The following is a 22,465-nucleotide window of genomic DNA, read 5'->3' on the forward strand; positions in this document are numbered from 1 at the left end:
GTGTTTGGAACAAGGAATTAGATGTGGACAGTAGGAAGCAAAGTGGGAGAAATCTGTTAAGAAAGAATGCACTCTCAAGGGAGGAAGCCAGAAGGAGCCCTGGCTGTACCAGTCACATTGACTTTTACACCACATCTGAGGACTCTTGGTTCATTCGCACAGCGCAGGCTTTCTCACACGCTGTCTGTTGGAGGTAGCTTATGAAAAACCACAGTTCACCTCGGGTTTCCTGGAGTGCCTGTAGCCAATTGTGGGCCCCATCTAGCTGTAGCCCACAGGTGTTCCTCTGACTCTATTTTGCCCTCCTTTGGGTAAGGGCTTCTAGCTCTTACTTTTGGCTGTTCTCTCCCCATCCTTCAGGGCTGAGACATTCTCAGGGAGGAACAGCTACAGGTAACCATGCAACCTTCGCCGAGGAAGGCTGCAGGAGAGTAGCCCTGTGGCCAGAAAAGCCGTTGTAAGGCTCGGGGCTCTCCTTTCACAGTGTGCTAGAGGGGCTGGACTTGGCATGTTGGGGTTTAGTGTCTTCCCAGCAGCGTTTTAGTCTTGCTTTGGGCCGGATAGTCTTTTCCACTTTGCCAATCTTGGGAATGGGTGACTTGTCCTGATTTTATAGGGTTACAACTTCGAAGAGTCAGCTTGAGTCTTGGGTGAGACTCGGTGCTAACTCTATGCAGGCTAGACGGAGCTAAGTCTGTAGGACTCTTGGGGACAGAAAGGCAGCATTTTGCATTGTGAGGTTGACACGCTGGGAGTCAGGGACGGGTGCTGTGGTTTTCAGATGACTTCAGTGAGCCTGTGAGGGCTCATGTGTGGAAATGCACTCCCCCATTAGACGGTAGCAGGAAGGAAGACGCTGAATCCAGCTCCTTCAGCTGTGGGCAGTGTTCAGGGTTAGACAGTGCCATCCGAGTGGAGGCCACGTGATTCAGTGCTGGGAAGAGGAAGGAGAGGTGAGGAGAGGCAAACGCTTGTGTGTGAAGCCCCCTGCCCCTCCTGACTCTGCCACTCAGAGCTCATCACAGAGATGGAGCCTTGACCTTGGACCAGGGCTGCGAGTCAAGCGAACCTCTTCTCTCTAGAGTCACAGGGCCTCAAGTATCACAGTATCACAGTAACTACAAACAGTAGCAACAGAGGAAAACACACACACACACACACACACACACACACACACTGCATTTGTCTATAGGGGAGGGGCTTACATGTGCCAGCGTACACATACGGATTTCATCAGGTAACTCACGGGAGTTGGTTCTCTCCTTCCTAGCATGCGGGCACCAGTGATGTCTCACGGTTGGCAGGCTTGGCAGCAAGTGCCTTTACGTGGCTGGCCTATGAGCTTTCCTCTCGAGAGTGGTGGACATCTGTCAAGGGGTAGCCCTGGCACCTGTGTTCGGCTGCTCTTCGCTTGGTAGGAAGCCAGTCTTCTGTCTTCACGTGTGTTATTCCCAAATGAGCTAAAGGCACCTGTGAGGGTCTGTCCCGGCTGTCTGTTAATGGCTCTGCTCTCTGCTCCGGTCCCTCAGAGTGGCCTGTGAGAGACTGGTTCAGCCCTCTCTTCAGTTCCCTGAACTGAAGTGTGCTGAGTGTGCTGAGACAGGGGCTGCGGTTTCTCTCTCCAGTGCCTCCATGACCCGAGCATTAGGAGAAGAGACCATGCTCAGCCTGGGCCATCGCTAAGCCCTTCTGCTCCTAGGCTTGCTGTTGTCCCCAGGCTGCCTGTCACTCTCTTAACTTCCCAGTAGGGGTGTCATGGGTGTTGAACTTTCTGTGGCCTGATGAAGGACCCTGATGATCTGGCCCTCTGGTTTTTTTTTTTTTTTTTTTTTTTTTTTTCCCCTCAGCTTTCTCACTATTCAAGAGCGGTTTCACGTGCAGCTCTGGATTCTTATGGCTCCGCTTCTTTATGCATTGTGTGTTTCTTCTCCTACACCATTTCTTTTAGAACTTTTTTACATTTATTTATTTACTGTTTACATGTGCATGTGTTTTTACATTTATTTATTTATTTACTGTTTACATGTGCATGTGTGGGAGTCAGAACTCAGGCCATTAGGCTTTGGTGACAAGTGTCTTTGCTCCCTCGGCTTTCCGGACATCATTTCTTAACATGGGCAAAGGGTTTCCTGTCTCTCAGGCTTCCTAAATCTAATGTGTGTGTTTTAGGAAGCCTCGACAAGCAACTGTCCCAGCAGTTCTTTTGAGGGCACAAAGATTCAGACTAGCGTGCAGAGCCATCTGTGTTCAGGTGTCTGCCAACACTGGGTGGGGATCATGCTTACATGGGAAAACTAACCAACAAGTGACAGTTAGACACCAGGTTTCCCTGGAGAGCGCGGCGGCCACTGGTGTAACCCCGTCGATAACCTGGCAGCTACAGGCAGATCTGTGCCTTGAAGACCCTGCCCTTGCTTAGCATACCAGAGGAAAGAGTTTAAGCTCTGCACAAAGTAGACTGCTGACCCTGTCCCCTCACCAGGCCCTTCTGAGCAGTGTCCCCAGAACACGCAGTGATGGAGACAAAACTCTGCTGCACTAATGTCTCCCAATCAACACACTGGAGCCTTTTTCCCCCACCTGGACCCTGCAGTGGGAAGGGCTCAAAGGGTCAAGGCTCTTGAGACCAACATGGAAACCTCTTTCCTTGGGTCAGAACCATGCATGCATGCAAAGACACAAACCTCTGGGTTGAAGAGATGGCTTGGTAGGTAAAATGCTTGCTCTGCATATCCTGAGTTCTAATCCCTAGCAATCACATTAAAAAAAAAAAAAAAAAAAAGTCAAGTGTGGGATGCACTCCTGTAATCCCGTTACTAGGAGGCAAACACAGGAAGGTTCTTGGACCTATTGGGCCAGCCAGTCTAGCTAATTGATGAGATCTAGATTTAGTGAGAGACCCTTTGTCAATTAATACATAAAAATAAATAAATGTGGCAAGCAAAAGATGGATGCACCTAACAGTGACCTCTGGTCTCTATGCAGACATGCATCACACACACACACACACTCACACACACACACACACTCACACACGCTTAACAAAACTGTAAAGCTGCAAACTGGAGCTGGAGGGACGGCTCAGTGGACGAGAGTACTTGCTGCTGTTGCAGAGACCCGGGTTTGGTTCCCAGCATCCACATAGTGGCTCACGACTGCATGGGACTTTAGCTCCAGAGGAACGCACACTCTTTTCTAACCCCATCAGCTGTTCTGGTCCTCACACATGTATGGATGTGAATACATTTATAAAGTAAAACTAGGCAAGTCTTTAGCAGATTCAAACCTTTGCAGGCTAACACATTTCTTTGTCATACCGGATGCTAAGAGGCCCTTGCTCTTTGGACAGGTAAACTGTATCAAGGTTGCTGACTGCACCCGGCAAGAGCTCCCCATAAGTTTATCACTTTGTCCCTTTCGTATAAAAATACTTTATTGTCACCCAACTGACAAAGGACGCTTGGTGTCTCCCCAGGTGACCCATGCACCTCCTCTCTGACCCTGGGGTCTCTCCCTGGTGGCAACATACCTCCAATTTAGCTTCTTGGCTCCCAGCCTTCCCAGGGCATCTCTCATCTGGACCACCAGGGTCCTTTCTTTCTCCACAGAGCAGCATCTGGAAGGTTTCACTGCAGTTAGACCACACTCCCGCTGTGTAAACTCCTGCACCCTGCCCGTTTCTCTATCCCTTCCCTCGTGACCGATACAGCATTCTGTGTCGCTTCTTACTCCCAAGCCTGTGCACAACCTGACCTTTTGTCTTGGGCTGTTCTGTCACCATATCTTTGTGTGCTCAGCTCTGCCATTCTTGTTAGGAGTCACCTTGAATGCCATACTGGACAGGTTTCCCTCCTACCCGCCAGAGCAGAGCCTTGTGGTTGCCAACTCCGTCTTCATGGTGGAAACCTCTATGCCATGATGGGTGGCTTATCCTTACAAAGGTTCAGCTCTACAGCTACTGTGTCTGTGGCATAAGAGTGATGTCTGTCACAAAATGGGTGGTAAATAAATCAGAACCCCTTGTAATCGTGGCATACTGCCCATCCCTGACTCTGGGTTGTAGGCTGGAATGCTGGCCTGGTGTTATCACGGTCTCTGAGCTCTCCTGAGAAGCTGGAAATCCAGGTTTCGTTTTTTTGTGGTTTTTTTTTTTTTTTTCCCCCAAGTAAAATGTTCCAACTTTTAAAACACGGAACAAGCCAAAGAAAACATGCCTGCAGGCCACATCCGGGCCACAGGCTGCCAGTGTGTATGTGTGTAATCTCCGTTCACTGTTCCAGCCATTCCTGTGGCCCAGGCACATGGCTTTGAAGAAAGGAAAAGGCACATTTGGCCTTCACCCTAGCCCTGGCATGGTCTCAGATGGATGAGCACATGAGAACGGAGGGCTGGTTCTCATCAGGGGCCCGCGAAGGGAGCCCTGTGGTTGGCGTCCCAGAGCATCTGGCTTTCAGGATTGAACTGTGCATTTTCCTATGCATATGTGCTGAAGTCTGGCGGGTCCACGTGTTTTGGATTCAGCGCGCCTCTCTGGAAGCCCGTGACTTGGCGGAGGTGGGATGACCCGGCAGGCACATAGTGACCAAAGACCATTCTGGCTCCCACAGCAGCTCAGCATGGTTTCAGCATTCAAAGGCTGGGAGGAAGGTATTTCTCAAAGTTTCTAAAGCATCATCATTCTCTTTGGCATAAACACAAGAACAACATCAAACAGTAATAATAAGATTCAGCTACAAATTTTACCCATCAACTGGCGAGATATTTATTTTCTGGATTTCTTCTAAGACCTCACATCTAAGAATAAATTTTGTACTTGTCCTTTGGCCTCTTTTCCTTGAACTTTGTAGAATTGGTCTTTTACTGTGTGGCCAGAAGACCCCAATACCACCTATCATCTTGCTTGGAGGATTCCCTACTGGGAGAGTTTTGTTGTTTCTGAGTTTCAGAATACATTTTGTAACCAGTGTGCTGGTAGTTTTCTACAGGCTAGTTCTTTGGGATAGATTCCCACATGTTTTATATTAAAAGAGGGTGGTGTTTGTTTATATCATCAGAGCGCTTCCTGACTTATGTATATAAACTTATCAATATACACATAAACACGTATGTACCAATCTGCATATATAAATAACGAGGTACAATTTTGGGTTGCTCTGCAAGCTTGGCTCTCCGGTGTTGGATTTTCCTAAAGGTTTCCAACCTAAGCCCTGTAAATAGTCCTGTAATAATGCTCTAATCATCGTTGGATGATGGATGATTGTGAATATGTCCCCACGATTTGTACGAGCACACATTGTCGCTTTGCCTTTCTCCCCCTTCCCTCCCTGCTGGAGTATTGACTGGTTGATTGATTGATTGACTGAGTTCATAATTTTATTCAAGTTCCTAGCAGAGCAGAGAATAACCCACACGCTAATATTTCTGAACTCATAACTTGGGTTTGCTACATATAGCTGGCTACTGGTTTCTTTAAATGGCCTTTCATTTATTATTTGAAACTTTCACACATGCATACAGTGCATTTTGGTCTTCCCCAACCCCGACTACCTCCTGTCCTATCTCCCTCCCAACTTGATGCTTCCTTTTAAAAATATTGTTACTAATAGTCCCCGAGTTCCATTAGTGCTGGCCACTTCTCATCTGTCTGTGTCCTGTGTAGAATTGTTTCAAGAGGAGCTGACTGAGTGACTAGGAGAGGCCTCCCCCATGGTAGATTTCACTACACACGGGTGCCACCCTTGAAGTCACAGGAGTCATGCCCCTGCTGTCGTAAGCATCCCCAGAGCACGGCTATCGATGGGACTCACTGAGCACAGGCGTTGAGAGGGCTTCTACTGCAGCTGTGTTCTGGGACCACAGAGAAGACAGTAGCCTTCGGTCCCATCTGACAGGCAACAGGCCAGGCCAAGCTCTGGAAGGCAGGCACCGACATCATCAGTGTTTGTTGCCCGTCACAGCCTCAACTAGGGCAGGACTTCTGACAACCATCTATGTTTCCTGCAGGCGGAAAGCTGTGTTCGTATGGCACAGCATACAGAACGATACCAGACAGCTTAGTAGCCAGATCAATGGCTGGGGCAGGCGGGCACCTGAGGGAACATCTAGCCTGCTGTACTCACTCAGTGTTCAGCTGGGACAGTAAGGTTACTCGATGCTGGGATTTCCATCAAAATTCCTGAATTTTCCCCAACATTCTCTTCAAGATCCCCCTAATTCTTGCCCACTACCCTGTCCCAGAACCACCACCCCAGACACACACTCCTAAATATCAACCTGCGTGATCACTTCCTATTGCTACGTAATACAACACTCCACATTTCAGTGGGCTCTGATAAAACACTATCATCTTGCGGCTTCTGCAGGACAGGAATTCAGGGGCAGCTGAGAGCAGAGGCTCTTACCTTGGGTGTTGAGAGGTCTCCCGGGGACAGCTCTGGGTGGAGGACTGAGCTTCCAAGGTGACCAGCTGATGCGGTGGGAAGTTGGCGCTGCTTTTTGTAATAGGCTTAAGCTTCTCCCCTCACAGGCCTGGGTATCTTCACGCACTGGCAGCTGGCTTCTGCTGAGAATGGGGTGTAAAAGAATAAGAAGCCAGCCATCTCTCCTCCACCATACTGCATAGATCTGGCCTGGTGCGTGTGGGAAGAGGGTATTCATGGACATAAATCCTCGGAGATACCTATGGCTGCAAACCATCTTGAATCCCTTCTGATGCTCCACTAAAATGCACACACTGAGATCCTTATTGCCAGGACCTGAGAATCTGCCTTTACTTAGGGAGAGGACCCTTAAAGGGGAGATTAAGTTAATGTGGGGTCATCCGAGTGGGCCCTGGCTGGATTAGATCTGTGCCTTTATAATAAGAGGGAGCCAGGACACCGGCATGTGCAGTGTGCAAGCCACGTGAAGACGTGAAGTTGGCCAGAGAGGCTCCAGGGAAGTCAGCCTTGCTGACACCTCAGTCTTGAACTTCCAGAATTGTCCAGAAACAGCTTCCAGGCGTGAGTCTGGGATGTGTTGCTGCTGCCCTAGCAAACGAATATCAAAGCAGATGATACACCTTACAGGTGTAAGGTGTCACAAAAAGTGACATCTTACAATCCAATGGGGTCAAACAAAATGAGGTCTGTGTTCTTTGTACTGGAGGTGGCATTTCCGAAAGATCTGGAACTGAGCCAGGACTGTTACCGCTAAAGTTCACCTGGGAGAGGGGAAGATGAAGGGGCCATCGCTGGCCCTGTGCACACCAGTCAGAGTGACCCGCCCCGCTTGAGCCAGGAGGGAGCCTTCCCCGAGAACTGGGCGCCGGGGTGTGCCTCCACCACGGCTATGTGTCATTTCCGGCTAGGGTCACATTTTCTGGGTGGGCTCCAGGGATTTTGCTATTTCCTTTATTAGAGAATGAGAAACCACACAATGGGCCTCAAAGGCTGGGCCGAGGCTGTCCCAAGGCCAAGTGAGGGCAGGCCTGGGCATTTCAGCCAAGATCAAGGTGCCAGGAACTCTCCACTGCCAAGACAGGGCCACTTAAGAGCAGCCAGCCCAATTATCTAAATAAACACTGGTTTGCAAGAGTGATTAACTTCAGTCATAGTGTCAAACAATTGCCAAAAAGTAAGAATTGAAATGGCCGAGTATCTTGTTATCACATGTATTGGGGAGGAGGGAGCTTGGCAGCAAGAGATGGTGCAAGCAAAACCTGTGTGGGCGGGAAATAACCACCTCTAGGGAAACAACAAAATCCTGGGAGTGGTTCGGAGCTCAGCCCTGAATTGCCTTGGCCGCTTCCTGAAGTCATGGCTAAGATAAACTCTCCGGTAATAAGACAAAACCTTTCAGGCAAGGTAAGCGCCTTCACCAAGGACATTCTTGGAGTGTATCAGAGGTGCCCTCACGTCTTAGCTCTGGAAGGGTATTTTCTTTCAGACCGTGCTCAGGCTGGACTGAGGAGGTAGCTCAGTGGGGGAAGTACTTGCCTAGCATTGCACAAACTGGGTGTGGTGATGCATGTCTATAATACAGTACTGGGGGGGGGCGGGATGGAGGAACAGAAGCTCAAAGCCATCCTCAGCTGCATATTGAGTTTGATGACAACCTGGGCAGCATGAGACTCTGGCTCAAAAAAACAAAACAAAAAAACACTAATAACAACTCCCTCTCCCCAAAATGGCCAGGCATCTATTTCCTCATAGCTGTAAGACAGCATAAGCTTTTTTGGAGCATGCATTTCCATCAGCAGTACACAATGGCACCATTTCCCTAAGTAACAGCTTCTCAGTGTGTCACCGAGTTCACGTTCTGGCACTCTTTGACAGAACACTCCATGACAAGAATTCCCACGGAAAGTCCCATATTTGCATACACATATCTAGTGCTAAGCATGACATTGCTTATTGTGTTAGAAAGTGGGGGAGTGGGGGGGAGCATGCGTCTAAATGCCCCATGGGTCAGAGGTCAACCTTGGCGTTGTTCCTCACATGCGGTGAGACAGGGTCTCTCCCTGGCCTGGAGCTCACTAGGTGGGCCAGGCTGGTTGGCCAGTGAGCACCAGGAACCCTCTGCCTCCCCTCCCCATGCTTGCATGGTTTACTCTTGGAGGCCAGAAGAGCACACCAGATCCCCCTGGACTTACAAGCAGCTGTGAGCTGTTCCATGTGGGTGCTGGGGACAATCCAGATGTCCCCGAAGAGCAGGATTCTTCCATCCATCAGATGCTTACCTGAGTCCTACGGTGGGCTGGATAGTGGGAGTGAGATGATGAACAAGAGAGACATGTTTGCACATGGAGCATGTGGCCATGAAGAAAAGAGCCTTAAACAAGGCAAATATTTCAAAGCCAAGTAGTCATGAGGTAAATAGCCTCATCCAGTGCTCTGCATCCGCAGCCAATTACGGGCAAGGCAGACATCCAGGCCTTTGACAAAGACTATGTCAGAATTTCAGGGTCGTGATAGCAGGTCCTTAGGCCAAGCTCAGGGCTTCCAGGGGGCTGGTGCCCAAGCTGATGGGGGGCACTTGGGTGATCCAATGAGACCGATCAGCAGTGTGCGGGGGGGGGGGGGAGCTCCGCTCCGCTCGGCGCATGTATGATGCACAGCAAGCTCTTTAAGCTGCATGGTGACAGCTCTCACTGCCTCTCCCCTTCCAGACTGCCTGTCTCACACGGCGTCGCAAGTCCTGTCCAGGAGGTGCTACGGGAAGCAGAGATGTAAGGTCCTCGTCGATAATTACCACTTTGGAAGCCCCTGTCTGCCAGGAGTGAAAAAATACCTCACTGTTGCCTATGCGTGTGGTAAGAACGAACTCGACCCTCAGTAGGCTTGTGAACGCATGCCTGTTAGGGCCTCGGCAGCCGTGTGCAAACAGGAGTGTGTGTGACACTTGAACTGCACATAGTAGGTAGGCAGTGCATGGCCTTGCACATAGTAGGTGGTGCATGGCCAATGAGCACAACCAAAAGATGGAAGAATGGAGAGAGGTTTATTGCCCGTGGCGCAGCTTGGGAAGCACCTTGGGGGCGGTCTACAGTGCTGAGCATGCTCAGTTTGAGTTCATAGCACACGCAGGAGAGACTGTTGGGACTTTCCTAGGTTTAGCTCAGACATTTGAAAGGTGAAAATGGTGGACGAAGACTCCCCTGGAGTTCGTGGTGTAAAGGTGGCACACGGGAGACGTGGACACGATAGGGCTCGCCTACAACCCCGGCTTTCAGGAGGCTGAGGCAGAGGGAATGCTGGGAATTTAAGGGCTGGCCTGGGCTACATAGAAGTCCCTATCTCAAAACAACAATGATGATAATGACAGACAGGGATACTTTTGGTCGGGTGCAACATTTCTTACCCAGAACATTTTTGGAGTCCCTAACAAAGGCACTTGCCACTAAGGGTGCTCAGCTGCCTACTGCTAAGTCACCTCACACCCTCCAGACCTTTTCTCTCGGCTACCTTTGTTCATGGCATTCACATCAGATAAGCAATAGGGTTTGCTTTGGTGAAAAATTGTTTTGGGAGCATGTCAGGTAATCAGACCGGCAGAGGACGGGGCAGACAGGGATAGAACAAGTAAGCAGGGTCAACGTTGAGGCCATCAAGAACGAACGGTTTCTGTCTTGGTTCTCAGGGAGCCCTGGAATGCACTGGTGTCGTGTGAGTCCACACAAGTATCATCTGGCTCCTCTTGAGGCTTCCGGTACCGTTGGGAGCCTCTGAATGACTAGCCCTTAGCATGGATGCAGGGCCGCACGGGCTGCCGTGTATCACAACGGCCCCTGGGGTCTTTAGAAGGAAGTGGAGTCCCCGCTCTGCTTGGATCCTGTCTTCAGGAAGTTACTTACAAGCACGTCTGTAGCTGTTTCCAGGGGGCTGTGGTGGTCCGGTCCACAATCTTGACACACTGCTTGTTCTGAAATGAGCACGGAGGTGAAGGGAAACCGGGAAGCCAAACAATGAAGAACTTGACGCCTCCTCCAAAGGGCACCGTTCATTAGCCTTTGGTTATCGAAACAGCTTTATTGAGATATAATTGCAGAGTGCCTGTTAAACATACAGTCTATGGTTTTTAGGATATCCATGGAATTCAGCAACCATCACCATGGACAGTTTAAGAGCATTGTCATCGCTATAATGCATTCTGAAGCAGCGTGGACAGCCTCTTTAAAAACATGGTCTCATGTAGTTGGGTGCCTCTGAAGTTACTACACAGTTAGAGGTGGCTGGGAACTTTAAATCCTGTGCCTCCTGGGTGCCAGAGTGACAGGCATGTACCACGGTCACATACTACACAGGCAGGCTTCCTATGGTGACCTATGTTTCACAGCTGCGTGATCTGTTGGGTTGTTGACAAAGCTCATCCCAGAATGCCCTTCCCCTCCGAGCTTCTCTCTACAGTTCTGAATCTATGCAGCCTCCACCATTCACACAGAAGCCTGGAGCGTTGTCTCATCACTGAGCCCAGAGACAGACCTGAGAAAGAAATGCCACTTCTGGCAGGGAAAGACAACACATCCAGGGTTTTACTGCTTCCAGGGAATCAGGGAGAGAGTGTTCTTGGGGCCCAGAGATGAGCAAGACCTTAGTGGACTAAAAAATACTTGTCCTGGAGTCAGTGCTGTGTCCTATAGCCGGCCGAGAGCTTCTCCGCTGTGCCTCTCCGGAGAGCTGCCCTCATCCAGGGCCTCCAGGACTGGGAGGGTAACAGCGTAGGGCTGTTGTCTGCTTGTTGGTCCTGGGATGTCTCTAGAAGAATTTAGTTAAGCACCCAGAGGAGGGAATGGGGTCTTCTCGTAGCTGGAGATGACTTACGGGGTGTCTGTGAGAGCCATGCTGCGGCTCTCGCCTGGTTTGTGTTGGCTTTTCTTCTGTTCCCTGATGCCACTTCTCCCAGATAGCATCTGGGCTGAGGGAGAAATGCAAATAAGCAATTTTCTGCAGCTAGAACACTTGGCGCCCCCTCCCTTCTCCCAGAGTTGGCAGCAGCGTGTTCACCTTTATAACTCCTCTCTCTCCTCTCTCTCCCTCCTCTCTCTCTCTCTCTTGCTTCCTCTCTCTCTCTCTCTCTCGCTTTCTCTCTCTCCTCTCTCTCTTCTCTCTGTTCTCTCTCTCTCTCATAGCCCAGGCTTTTCCTAACCCCCCTACATAGCCAAGGATGACCTTGAACGTCTGATCTTTCTCCCAGGAACCATCCCTTCTTATGTCTAGTGAACCATGCCACCCCAGGTTGCTAGGCTCCTCAGGTTTCTGGTGAGGTGAGGAGATAACTCAGAGTGGAGGCAGAGCAGGAGCGGGAGGGGGTGGGGTGGGGTTCTGACTAGTCAGTTTGCTTTCCTGAATCTGATATGCTTGTTCTGGTCCCCCTCAACAGCTGTCTGAGGCATTCCACCCACTGCATCTCGGCGGACTTCAGCCATCCCCACATTTCATGACCCCCTCCCGAAGTTTCCCACGCTCTGCACCCTGTCCACCTTAAGGAACCACTAGTCAACTTCTGTCCCAGATTTATCTTTCTAGGCGGTTCATAGAAACAGAATTACGCAATAGATGGGTTCTGGGGACTGGCTTCTCCCACGGAGCATGCTGTTTTTAAGATTCATTCTGGTGTATCCTTTTTTATTACTAACATTTTCCATTCGATGAGCCTCCTGTAGTTTATTTATTTTCCTCGTTTGTTTTGTTTGAGATGGGGTCTTGCTGTGCAGCCCAAGCTAGCTGCAAACTTGAAGCGATGCTACCTCAGCTTCCCTGTCTCCAGGATCCTTTCAAAGAGAGTATTTGTTTTATAGTAAATATATGTGTGTGTGTTTGTGCAGAGGTCTGTGCATGTGGGCGCCTGCAGAGACCAGGAGAGGGAGGTGGGTCCCCGGCTGCACTTACAGGCAGTGGTAAGCCATCCGCCGTGGTGCTGCAACAGCAGATGCATTGTTAACTCCTGGGCTGTCTCTATAATGCCAGCTCCTTGGAAAAACACTGCAAATGTATGCCTAAGGTCTCACCTTATGTCTTGGGCATCTGATGATCTTGTATGCACCATCTGTGTCAGTGTGAGACAGGCAGTAAATGACCTGAAAAGTGTTTTGCAAATCTTTATCTGCGTTGTTCCTTGAATATATATCAAGTGCAAAAGTGTCTTTTAATATACTATGCATTTAAAATGCTTCTTTTTGGTTTTTAGTTCCCAAGAACATACTCACAGCGGTAGATCCAGCCATCGCTAATTTGAACCCTTCTCTGACGAAAGATGACGACTATGGTAATTTTTATGACTTACTCCCGGAATTTCCTTTTAAGTGAGGTTAAACAGCCCATGAGGACAGTCAGGCACACACACACACAGAGCTGGAGGGGAAGGCCCGAGCTATCGGCCGCTCACAGAGCGTGGCTGCTGCTCACACACAGCAGCCAGTGTTTGGCTTCCACAAAGAATTAAAATCACAAGTAGAATAAGTTTACCCCTATTCTCTTCCATTCCTCTTTTTTCTTTCTGAAAGAAAATAATAATGATAATAATAATAAAATCACTTAGAACAGTAGATCTCAGAAACAACTTGAGTTCTTGGCGATAGAAGGAGCTCGTTGCAAAGCTGGGGGCCGGAGCCAGCTGACCTTGCCAGCCCTTAAAGGTCACATTCTCCCTCTGCTGCCACCTGACTTATACAAATAGGGACAGAGATATTTTGATTGTATTTCCTAACATATATGTGTGTGTATGTATGTGAGTATGGACGCATGTGAGTATACACACCAGAGGACAACTCACAGGAGTCAGATCTCTCCCTCCACTCTGAGAACTGGAGGGTGAACTCACGCCATCAGGATTAACAGCAGATACCCAACGAACCATCCCTGTCAGCCTGGAGTTTTGTTTGGTTGGTTTTGGCTTTTTGAGACAGGGTTTCTCTGTGTGGCCATGCTTGTCCCGGAACCCGCTCTCTAGACCAGGCTGGGCGTGAACTCGTCTGGTTTTTGTAATGACACAGAACATGTTTAGCCCGTCGAGTTCCTGATGGAAGCGGAGGCAGTACCATAGGACACACATGATACTAACTTTGGGTGGCACGGGTTTTGCCTTGTGCTATTTTATTTTACTTATTTTGTCTGCCCCCAGTTATGAAAGTAAAGTATAAGGGTCTATCTGTATCTTCGGGATTGATTCTAGAACCTTCCATACATGCTCAAATCAGCAGGTCCCTTAAATATAACAGCCCGGTATTCGCACAGAGCCCACACAGCTCTCCTGCGGGCTTTAATCTGTAGATGGCTTATAATCCTTTTCACAATGTCAATGCCATGCCGTGCTGTATTGTTTAAGAAGTAATGAAAAAAAGAAAGAAAGAAATCTGTGCACACTCACATTTCTTCTGGGTGTCTTTTTTCTCTGTCTGTGGTTGAATTCGTGGACCTCTCTGCCACAGAGGCCTGGCTCTGTGGTTTGCTTCCTTCTGGGTGTGCCTCCTGCTGTACAAAACACCAGGACACAGGCTCCCACCTGATCCTGACAGACAGCCTCAAGAGTTGCATCTGTCTTAGAGGCATCTGCCCCATGGGATATTCCCAGGATTCCCTGAGCTCCAACACGAGCCCATCAGCACTTGCCCATCCAGGCAGTTCCCTCCCATCCAAAAGCAGGTCAGCCACAAACACAGGGACAAACAGCCATCTCACACTTCCCTCCCTAACCCAAGGGTTGTCCTATCTCTGGTCCACAGAACAGACAGCTGTTCCAGGGTGAGATTAGATGTCCTTTACTTGGCCTCTGAAAAGTACGACGGATGCCGTCGCCTTTGGCCTGGGGTAGTGCGGGGTACGTGAGCTGCACCTGAAGTTGGAATTGATACTTAGAAATGTTTTGGATGCCTTTTACCATTTGACATTTTCAAAGATGGCTTCTGTGTAAGCTGCTTTTCTTGTTACTCAAGTAAAACACCCGAGAAAGGCATCCTAAGAAAGGAGGGCTTCGCGCTGGCTCATGGTTTAGGAAAGGATGTGGTCCATCATGGTGGCAGGGTAGTGAGACCATCAAGAACCAGAGGACAATTGGAAGCGGGGTCCAGGTTACAAACCTCAAGGCTCACCTCTGTGGCCTGCTTCCCCTGGTGAGGATAGACCCACCTCTAAAGGTTCCACAGCCTCCCAAACAGCACTGCCAGCCAGGGACCAAGTCTTCCCGCCCTTGAGCTCATGGGGGCATGTCACATTGAGGCCTCCACACTAAGTGCTCTGAGCTTTCCAGTTTAGTCAGGAGCTCGGTGGTTTGATGTCTGTGACTTTTAACTCTCGTGGCAGACCCCGGTGAATGTCAACAGGGTTTTCAGGATAGGCACACCCTGTATTGCTCTGACCAATGGCCTTTGCATGTTGCAGGTATAAAATTCGACCCAAGTGGATCGAGGGTTGTACGGAAAGATGGCGTCATCGTCAGCAACTCTCTGGCTGCGTTTGCTTACATTCGAGGTGGGTGAATGAACAGGAGCTTCTGAGGGGTGTGGGAGGGTTTGCTCACTGCCTCGTCACTGACAAATACCCTGGCAATGAAAGGGAAAGTGGCTTTAGCTGTACCTGCTGGTGTTGTGACATCCAGAAGCACAGGGCTGGGCTTCAAATAACAGCTGCAGCCACAAAAGCAAGGGACCTGCAAGAATAAAGTTGAGTTGCTGAGGGTTTGGCTCCAAAGGAATTTCTCCCTTGAAAAGTAGAAATGCATTCCCTAGGTCTGAAAAACTAGGATTATTGAATTCTACTCACAACTGGAAGAAAAACAAAGCAGATCACATAAGAAGTAAAAACAGGTCCTGCCATGGGCTGACACAGCCGTCCCAGGAGGCCTGAGGGCCACTATGGTTGCCAAGGTTTCCTTGTTAACCTGGCCAGGGCTGAAGGCTCGCAGCAGGCCTGGCCATGTGCAGCCCTCTCTGAGGAGGAGGAATGCACACCCCTTGCTACCTTCCTGCATGCCCCAGGGCAGACTGTATCTTGGAATGCTGACTGCAAGAATCAACCCTGGCTTCCTGTTCAGGGAAGGCTATCATTCTGCTTACACCACATTACTCAGTACAAGACTCAGGACTCCTGAAGTAAAAACAGGTATATTTTGGTTCATGGTTCTGGAGGTCAAGTTCAGGATCCAGTGGCTCCATTGGTTTGGGCTGTGGGCATCATGAGTGATCACCATTTTGCACTTGTAGAGAGATAGTGAAAGGGATAGAGCAGGGTCCAACAATCCCCTTTGATGGACAGGCCTAATGACCTAAAGGCTTCCCATAGATCCCCACCTCTTAAAAGTCCACAGCAACCCCCAAGGCCACCATGGGAACCAAACGTTTACATATAGGTCTTAGGGGACAGTTATCAAAACTGTATAGAGGTCAGAAACTCCGAGACCCTCTGTGAAATTCCCAGTAACCAGGTGAGTGAATGTTGATATTGAGGCCTGCTGGGGTTATGTGGGGTAGAGCATCCTCAAAGGGAAATTAAGGCTTACAGAAACATCTGGGCACATGAGCTGGTGAGCCTGGTCCCGCACTCCATCACCACACCACCTACCCATGTCCATTCTAGCTGCTCCTGATGACTGCCAAAGTTGTAAATGTGGAGATCTGGAAGTATGTCCACACTTTCACAGTCCCTTCAGGTGGAGGATGCTGATAAAGCGGATCGGGGACGCTGCTGGCCGAGGTGTAGCCAGCCATGCTGGGCTTTGTGCTGCTGGGCCCCATCTTTCCTCAGACACCTTGCTTGGCTCTTCTTAGCTATCATAACAAAACACTGTAGACTGGACAGTCTCTATTTTGTGACAGTTCTGAGGGGGGGGGAGGCTGGGAGGCCATGAGCAAGAGCCCCCTTGTGGCTTGTAAACAGCCACCTGCTTGCCGCATCCTCCTGTGAGTGTGTGTGTGTGTGTGTGTGTGTGTGTGTGTGTGTGTGTGTGTGTATGTGTGTAGGCTGCTAGTGGTGGCCGGGAGACACAAAAGAGGCAAGAGAGAGTTCACAGTCCTATCAGATGAGGACCCGTTGGTGAATTCGACAAACATTAATTAGCTCCAGAAAGTTCTGTCTGCAGAGTCACATTAGGGGTCAGGGCATCAGTATGCATTTGGGGAGCATGACCATTCCAGAGCAATAACTCTGAGGGATTCGGCTCTGGTCCTGAATTCTACACTTAAAGGAGCAGAGGGTCAGAGGAGCTGGGCCAGTTGCCAGGGCACCATGGACAGCGTCTGGGTTCAGCTTCACGCTAGGCAGGGCAGGGCTGTCAATCAGCTTCTACAAAGAACTTTGTCTTCAGGGTTTGGAGGGCTGGACTTCTTACCCAATGTTATATAATTATCCTTTCTGCCATCAATTCCTGTGTTCATCCTGCTACACGTCGGATGATGTGTTTGCCTGTCTAAGCTCTTTTAAGAGCAACACTGACATTTTGTTTACCTCTGTCATATCTCTGTGTCTGGGACAGTTCTGGGGCAGAGCGAGTAGTTAAAAAGTGGCTAAATAATAAATCTTGAGTGCATGTGAATGGCTGTCTTATACTCTTTTATCGTGGATAATTTACAAATTTTATCTATGGTCCTGAAAAGGTGGCTCAGTGATTAAGAGTATTTGCTGCTCTTGTAGAGGACCCAAGTTCAGTTCCCAACACCCATGTCAAGAGGTTTATTTACCATTGCCTATAATTCTAGTTCAGGGGACCTGACAGCTTCCTTTGACACAGTATACTTTCACATGGATGTACAATGTATGTGTGAGTGTGTGCATGCCATGGCATGCATAGGAATATCAGAGGACAGCTTTGTGCAGATCAGTCTCTCCTTCCGCTGTTTACACAGGTTTGGGGATCAAATCCAGACTGTCAGGCTTATGTGGCAAAAGCCTGTATCTACCCAGCCATCTCGCTAGCTGTCTACAACCCTGAATGATTCTCCATCCTTTTAACATGAGGACAGGATGGGGTGTTGTTTGATTTTATTGAGAGATATTTTAGTATGTTCATCTTAGCAATTCGCAGCCAAGGCTCGGTGTGGGTCCGGAAAGCCTTGCTTCGGGGCTAGGATCCAAAGGCTGGACACGGGCTCCTGGCATTATTTGATAGTGAGGCCAAGTTGGGGAGCCAAGAGCTTGAGCAGGGAGGATTCCCCACAAACTGAGGAAACACGGGACATTCCCTCATCAGGCCCCCAGGTAGCTTTGACATATGAGTGCAGTCAGAAAGATGTGGGCAGGGCAAGCAGACAGGCAACCAAAACCAGATTAGTGTCTTATTGGTGTCTGGCTTTGTGTGTTTACCTCATCGGTGCCGGTGCCTACAGGCCTACCTTTTGTGACTCAATATTCAGTCACTGTCCTTATTGTTTGGGATTGTGGTGTGTGTATTCGTGTTCAGCCTCAGGCAAACCTACTGAGAGCTCTGGGGGAAGGGTGTCTTTGGGGCCTGGGACACAGCAAGGGCAACCTCGTTGGTTCTAAGAAAGGAATTCTAGGACATCAGAAGAGCTTTGTGAAGGAGAGATTTCATCACACATCCTGAGGTCAGTTCCAGGATCCCTTCAGGAGGATGATCAAAGACAGTGAATGGTGTCCCATGGGTGGGTCTCCAACTCTGACACCAAGTCCCGTCACATCCCTAAGTGCTGTCAGACCTGTCTCCAAACACTTCGTGCTTCCTCCTCCTGGAGGACCCTGGCCACTGTCCCACAAGAGAAGGACCCTTGCTGGAGGCCTCGGGTGTCTTATCTGGATGTGACTAAAATTGAACCGGAGCTCATGCTGGCCCCAGGCCAGTATCTAACGAGCACACGGGGCCTAAAGATTCTGAGGCTCCTGGCATCACTCCCTCCAGCCTGTGATGAACTGGAGCTAAAATTAGAAGATCAACAAAAACACTGAAGATTCTATTCAACCACAGCAAAAAGAATGCCTCTTTTCTCCAAAAGAGATGCTAGAAGAGGGGTCACCTCTCTGAAGCGGTCCAGCTGGCTCCAGAAAATGGAGAGGAAATGCCTTCTGTGTAAAGCCTGGGGCAGTGGGCAGAGCCCTGGCCTACGCCAGGTCCCAGGCAATAGCGGCTTTGGAAAGTGACCAGGCTATAACATCAGGGGTTAGACCAGCTCCTCTGTAACGGGCCATCTGCCTACAAGCCGGTGACTGTGTGATGGGCACATCATAGGGACAGGAAGTTTTATTCCCATGGGACTGCCGAAGAGCACATCTTCCCCATCCTTGGTCACTGGATCTCAGTGACATTGATGGGAACTCGTGGTCCTGAGGCGAGAGGCATCCCTGAATCCCAGGAGTAGAACCCAGGCCCTGCCACCTGGAGAGGAAGGAGGTGGGAGACGATGCCTTTGTGGTAGCATGCAATGGGCCCTAAAAATTGTTTCCCTCAATCTGATTAATCTAAATTCTTTAAAAATGGGGCTGGGGGGTGGGTGGAGAGATGGCCTCAGTGGTTAAGAGCACTGCCTGCTCTTGCTCTTCCAAAGGTCCTGAGTTCAATTCCCAGCAACCACATGGTGGCTCACAACCATCTGTAATGAGATCTAGTGCCCTCTTCTGGCCTGCAGGGAAACATGTAGACAGAACACTGTATACATAATAAATAAATATTATACATAATAAACATTTATTATAAAAAAAATGGGGCTGGGGTATGGCTCAGTGGTAGAGTACCAGCCCCACATGTGTGGAGTCCTAAAGTTCAGATTTCATTGTGGAAAAAGAAGTCCTTAAGAATAAGTAAAGACCCCAGAAGGATATAATATTACCCAAGTAACCAGGAAGTGCATTGCAAGCAACTTCCAAACTCTAGAAATGACAGCGGTAACTGTTTTGTTATATGCAATTTTAAATGTTAAAGTTTAAGCCCTTCCTTTTTAGTCGGACAGGAAGGGGGAAATAACGTGGGTATCCTTCTAATCGCTATGGATATGTGTTGCTTTCATTGGCCGATGAATAAAGCTGCTTTGGCCTATGACAGGACAGAATATAGGTAGGTAGGAAATCCAAACAGAGATACAGGGAGAAGGAAGGCCTGAACCACTGGCAATTATAAATAAGGAAGCAGAGTAACAGATCAGTTTTGCGGTGGCGTCTGAGATCTGGTCACAGCCCCACCCTTGCTCGGGCAGGAGGGGAGGGGGGGCTGTGAGTGGCCTTTGTTCCACAGAAACTTTCATGGGAGTGAGTTTCTGTCTGGAGCTGGCTCTGTCCCACCCACAAGTGGCTAGAAAATGAATTAAGACTCCTCCCTCTTTAAGCGGCACATGAGGTATCAACTCCAACACATAAAATTACGAGGGATACTCAGGCTGCATCTGAACCATGGCGGGAGGCGAACGTGACTTGGGAGAGGTGGACAGACTTCGACCTGCAGGGAAGCAGGAGGGAAGGTCTGGCCCGATGCCCTGGTCTTGGCATCTTTCGAGTTTAGTGACTTAGTTACAGGTGTCTCCAGATAGCCGTCTGCCACCACTCCCGGAGGCAAAAGTAGCCCCTCTCACTGTCGCAAAGGTCACGTGACTCTGTGAGACCAAACCCTTCATATACTTTGACTCTTCAACACTGTACTGACAGCACGACAGACACTATTTGTCCCTTCCTCAGCCAGAATAAAGGCTGTTTCAGACATCTGGGCCTTAAAGGGAGCGGAGAGATGTCAGGCCGGGGTAGGGTCACAAAGTGCAATACGGTACAGATGAGTAGGACCACTCTAGGGACAGCTTGGGCTGTGGAAGGGAGCTGACTGGAGAGGTATCATTTTCGGGACGATAAAGTGCCCTGGTTCCTTCTCTCCCATCAGATCTCAGCTGTGAGCCCCCTCGCTGTCAGGGGCCTTAGCTGCCCTGGAGTTTGACATGACAGTCTAGACCCCAGGGGAAGGACGGCAGCCGTCTTCACTGTCTTCCCGAAATAAAAGAGGGGGTTCTGAGCAGCTGAGCTGTACTGAGACACGCTGGGGACACCAAAGGACACCCCAGAAGGAGCTCAGGGTCCCGTCCTTCCTGAAGAGGCCGCGGCCTCTGCTGCCTTCCATTTATAAAAGTGTTCAATCAATGGCCCCCAGCCCCAAACTACAAATAAAGTTTGACTGGGTCACATTTGGGCCCGGTGCTTTACATATTGTCAGGGGCTGCTTGTTGCAGTTTGAATCTGAAATGTCCCCCACAAGGTCACGTTCCGAATGTTTGCTCCCCGACGGTAGTGCCATTTTGGGAAGGGCCCTGGGTCCCATTCCACATGACCCCAGGGTCCTGTTGCCATGCCTGTTCTGACATGATGGATGGCAAATCTTCGAAATTAACCCTTTCAGACCCTCACCTGTGTGTTCTTCTCACAGCCCACCTGGAGAGAGCCGCCCTGCTGTTTGTGTCCAGTGTCTGCATCGGCCTGGTCCTCACGCTGTGTGTCCTGGTCCTCAGAGTGTCCTGCACCAAGGACTTCCAGGAGCTGAGGCAGGGGAGGGAGCATCTGGTGCTAGGAAGCAACAAGGCTGAGGAGGACAGCGAGGAGGAGGCGGAGGAGGAGGGGTCCTCAGACTCCGCCTTTCCCGGGGAACTGTCCAGGTTTTGTAGGACTTCGTATCCAGCCTACACCTCCATAGAGGCCGCTGAGCTGGCAGAAAGAATTGAGCGCAGGGAGCAAATCATTCAAGAGATATGGATGAACAGTGGCCTGGACCCCTCCATTCCGAGGAACATGGGCCGTTTCTACTGACAACCGGAAGCACCTGGGTGAGATCACACTTTCTAAAGGGGGAAGGGTCCAGGATGCCCTGTCTCCCTCTCCCTGGGCTCTGGTTCACGTGTGCCTTCTGTGAAGGAGACTCCGTTGTGTCGTCTGAGATGGGTGAGGCCAGACAGCTGTCAAAGGGACACCGCACACTGTTTGCAGCACACCCTGGAATAAATCAGGAGGAAGGAGAGTTGGTGTCTTGTACCTGTTTGAATTCGTGTCTGTCTGTTAATTATTCTGCACTGTAACTGAGATTCACGTTCCCTCAGCGCTTACAATACCAGGCGCTGGTTCATACATACTCATGAGATGGTCCAACGGTGGGTGAACAGGGGACCCACAGATATTCACTAAAAATTATAGTGATGGCAAGTGGTGAGATGGCTCGGGGGCAAAAGGTGACTGCTACCAAGCCTGACAACCTGAGTTCAATCCTCAGAACCTACAGTCTGAAAGGAGAAAACCAACTCCTGCAAGCTGTCCTCTGATCTCCTTACATATGCCATGATAGGCATATACCACAGGCGCGCACGCGCGCACACACACACACACACATGCACACACACATACACACACACATACACACACACACCTGCATGCACACACACACACCTGCACACACACATACACACATGCACACACACCTGCATGCACACACACACCTGCATGCACACACACACCTGCATGCACACATACACCTGCATGTATACACACACCTGCATGCACACACACACCTGCATGTATACACACACCTGCATGCACACACACACCTGCATGCACACACACACACGCACACACACACCTGCATGCACACACACACACGCACACACACACCTGCATGAACATACACACTCACACACTCACACACACCCCTACATGCAGACACACATACACACACACATGCACACACACACCTGCATGCACACACACACACCTGCACACCTGCATGCACACACATATACACCTGCATGAACACACACACCTACATGCACACACACACCTGCACGCACGCACACACACATACACACACACCTGCATGCACACACATATACACCTGCACACACACACACACCTACATGCACACATACACCTGCATGCGCACACACACACCTGCATGCACACACACACACCTGCATGCACACACACACTCACACACACCCCTACATGCAGACACACATACACACACACACACACAAACACACACAAACAAACATAGCAAAACTTTAATTATACTGATAGGGAAGGAAACA

At 49.7% G+C, this 22,465-nt stretch overlaps 1 protein-coding gene across 1 annotated transcript in view; it reads left to right on the top strand.

The window, feature by feature from the left end:
* The window catches only part of Eva1c (eva-1 homolog C), a 58,075-nt gene extending 36,670 nt beyond the window's left edge, over positions 1-21,405 (top strand). Inside the window, exons 5-8 of the mRNA XM_051191874.1 lie at positions 9,149-9,292; positions 12,667-12,744; positions 14,856-14,945; positions 20,821-21,405. Coding sequence (XP_051047831.1) covers positions 9,149-9,292; positions 12,667-12,744; positions 14,856-14,945; positions 20,821-21,197 — 689 coding nt within the window. The 3' untranslated portion in view covers positions 21,198-21,405. The remainder of the gene's footprint in view (positions 1-9,148; positions 9,293-12,666; positions 12,745-14,855; positions 14,946-20,820) is intronic.
* The last annotated feature ends 1,060 nt before the right edge of the window (positions 21,406-22,465 follow it).

The sequence above is a fragment of the Phodopus roborovskii genome, unplaced genomic scaffold (genome assembly GCF_943737965.1).
Source record: "Phodopus roborovskii unplaced genomic scaffold, PHOROB, whole genome shotgun sequence".
Lineage (NCBI taxonomy): Eukaryota > Metazoa > Chordata > Mammalia > Rodentia > Cricetidae > Phodopus > Phodopus roborovskii.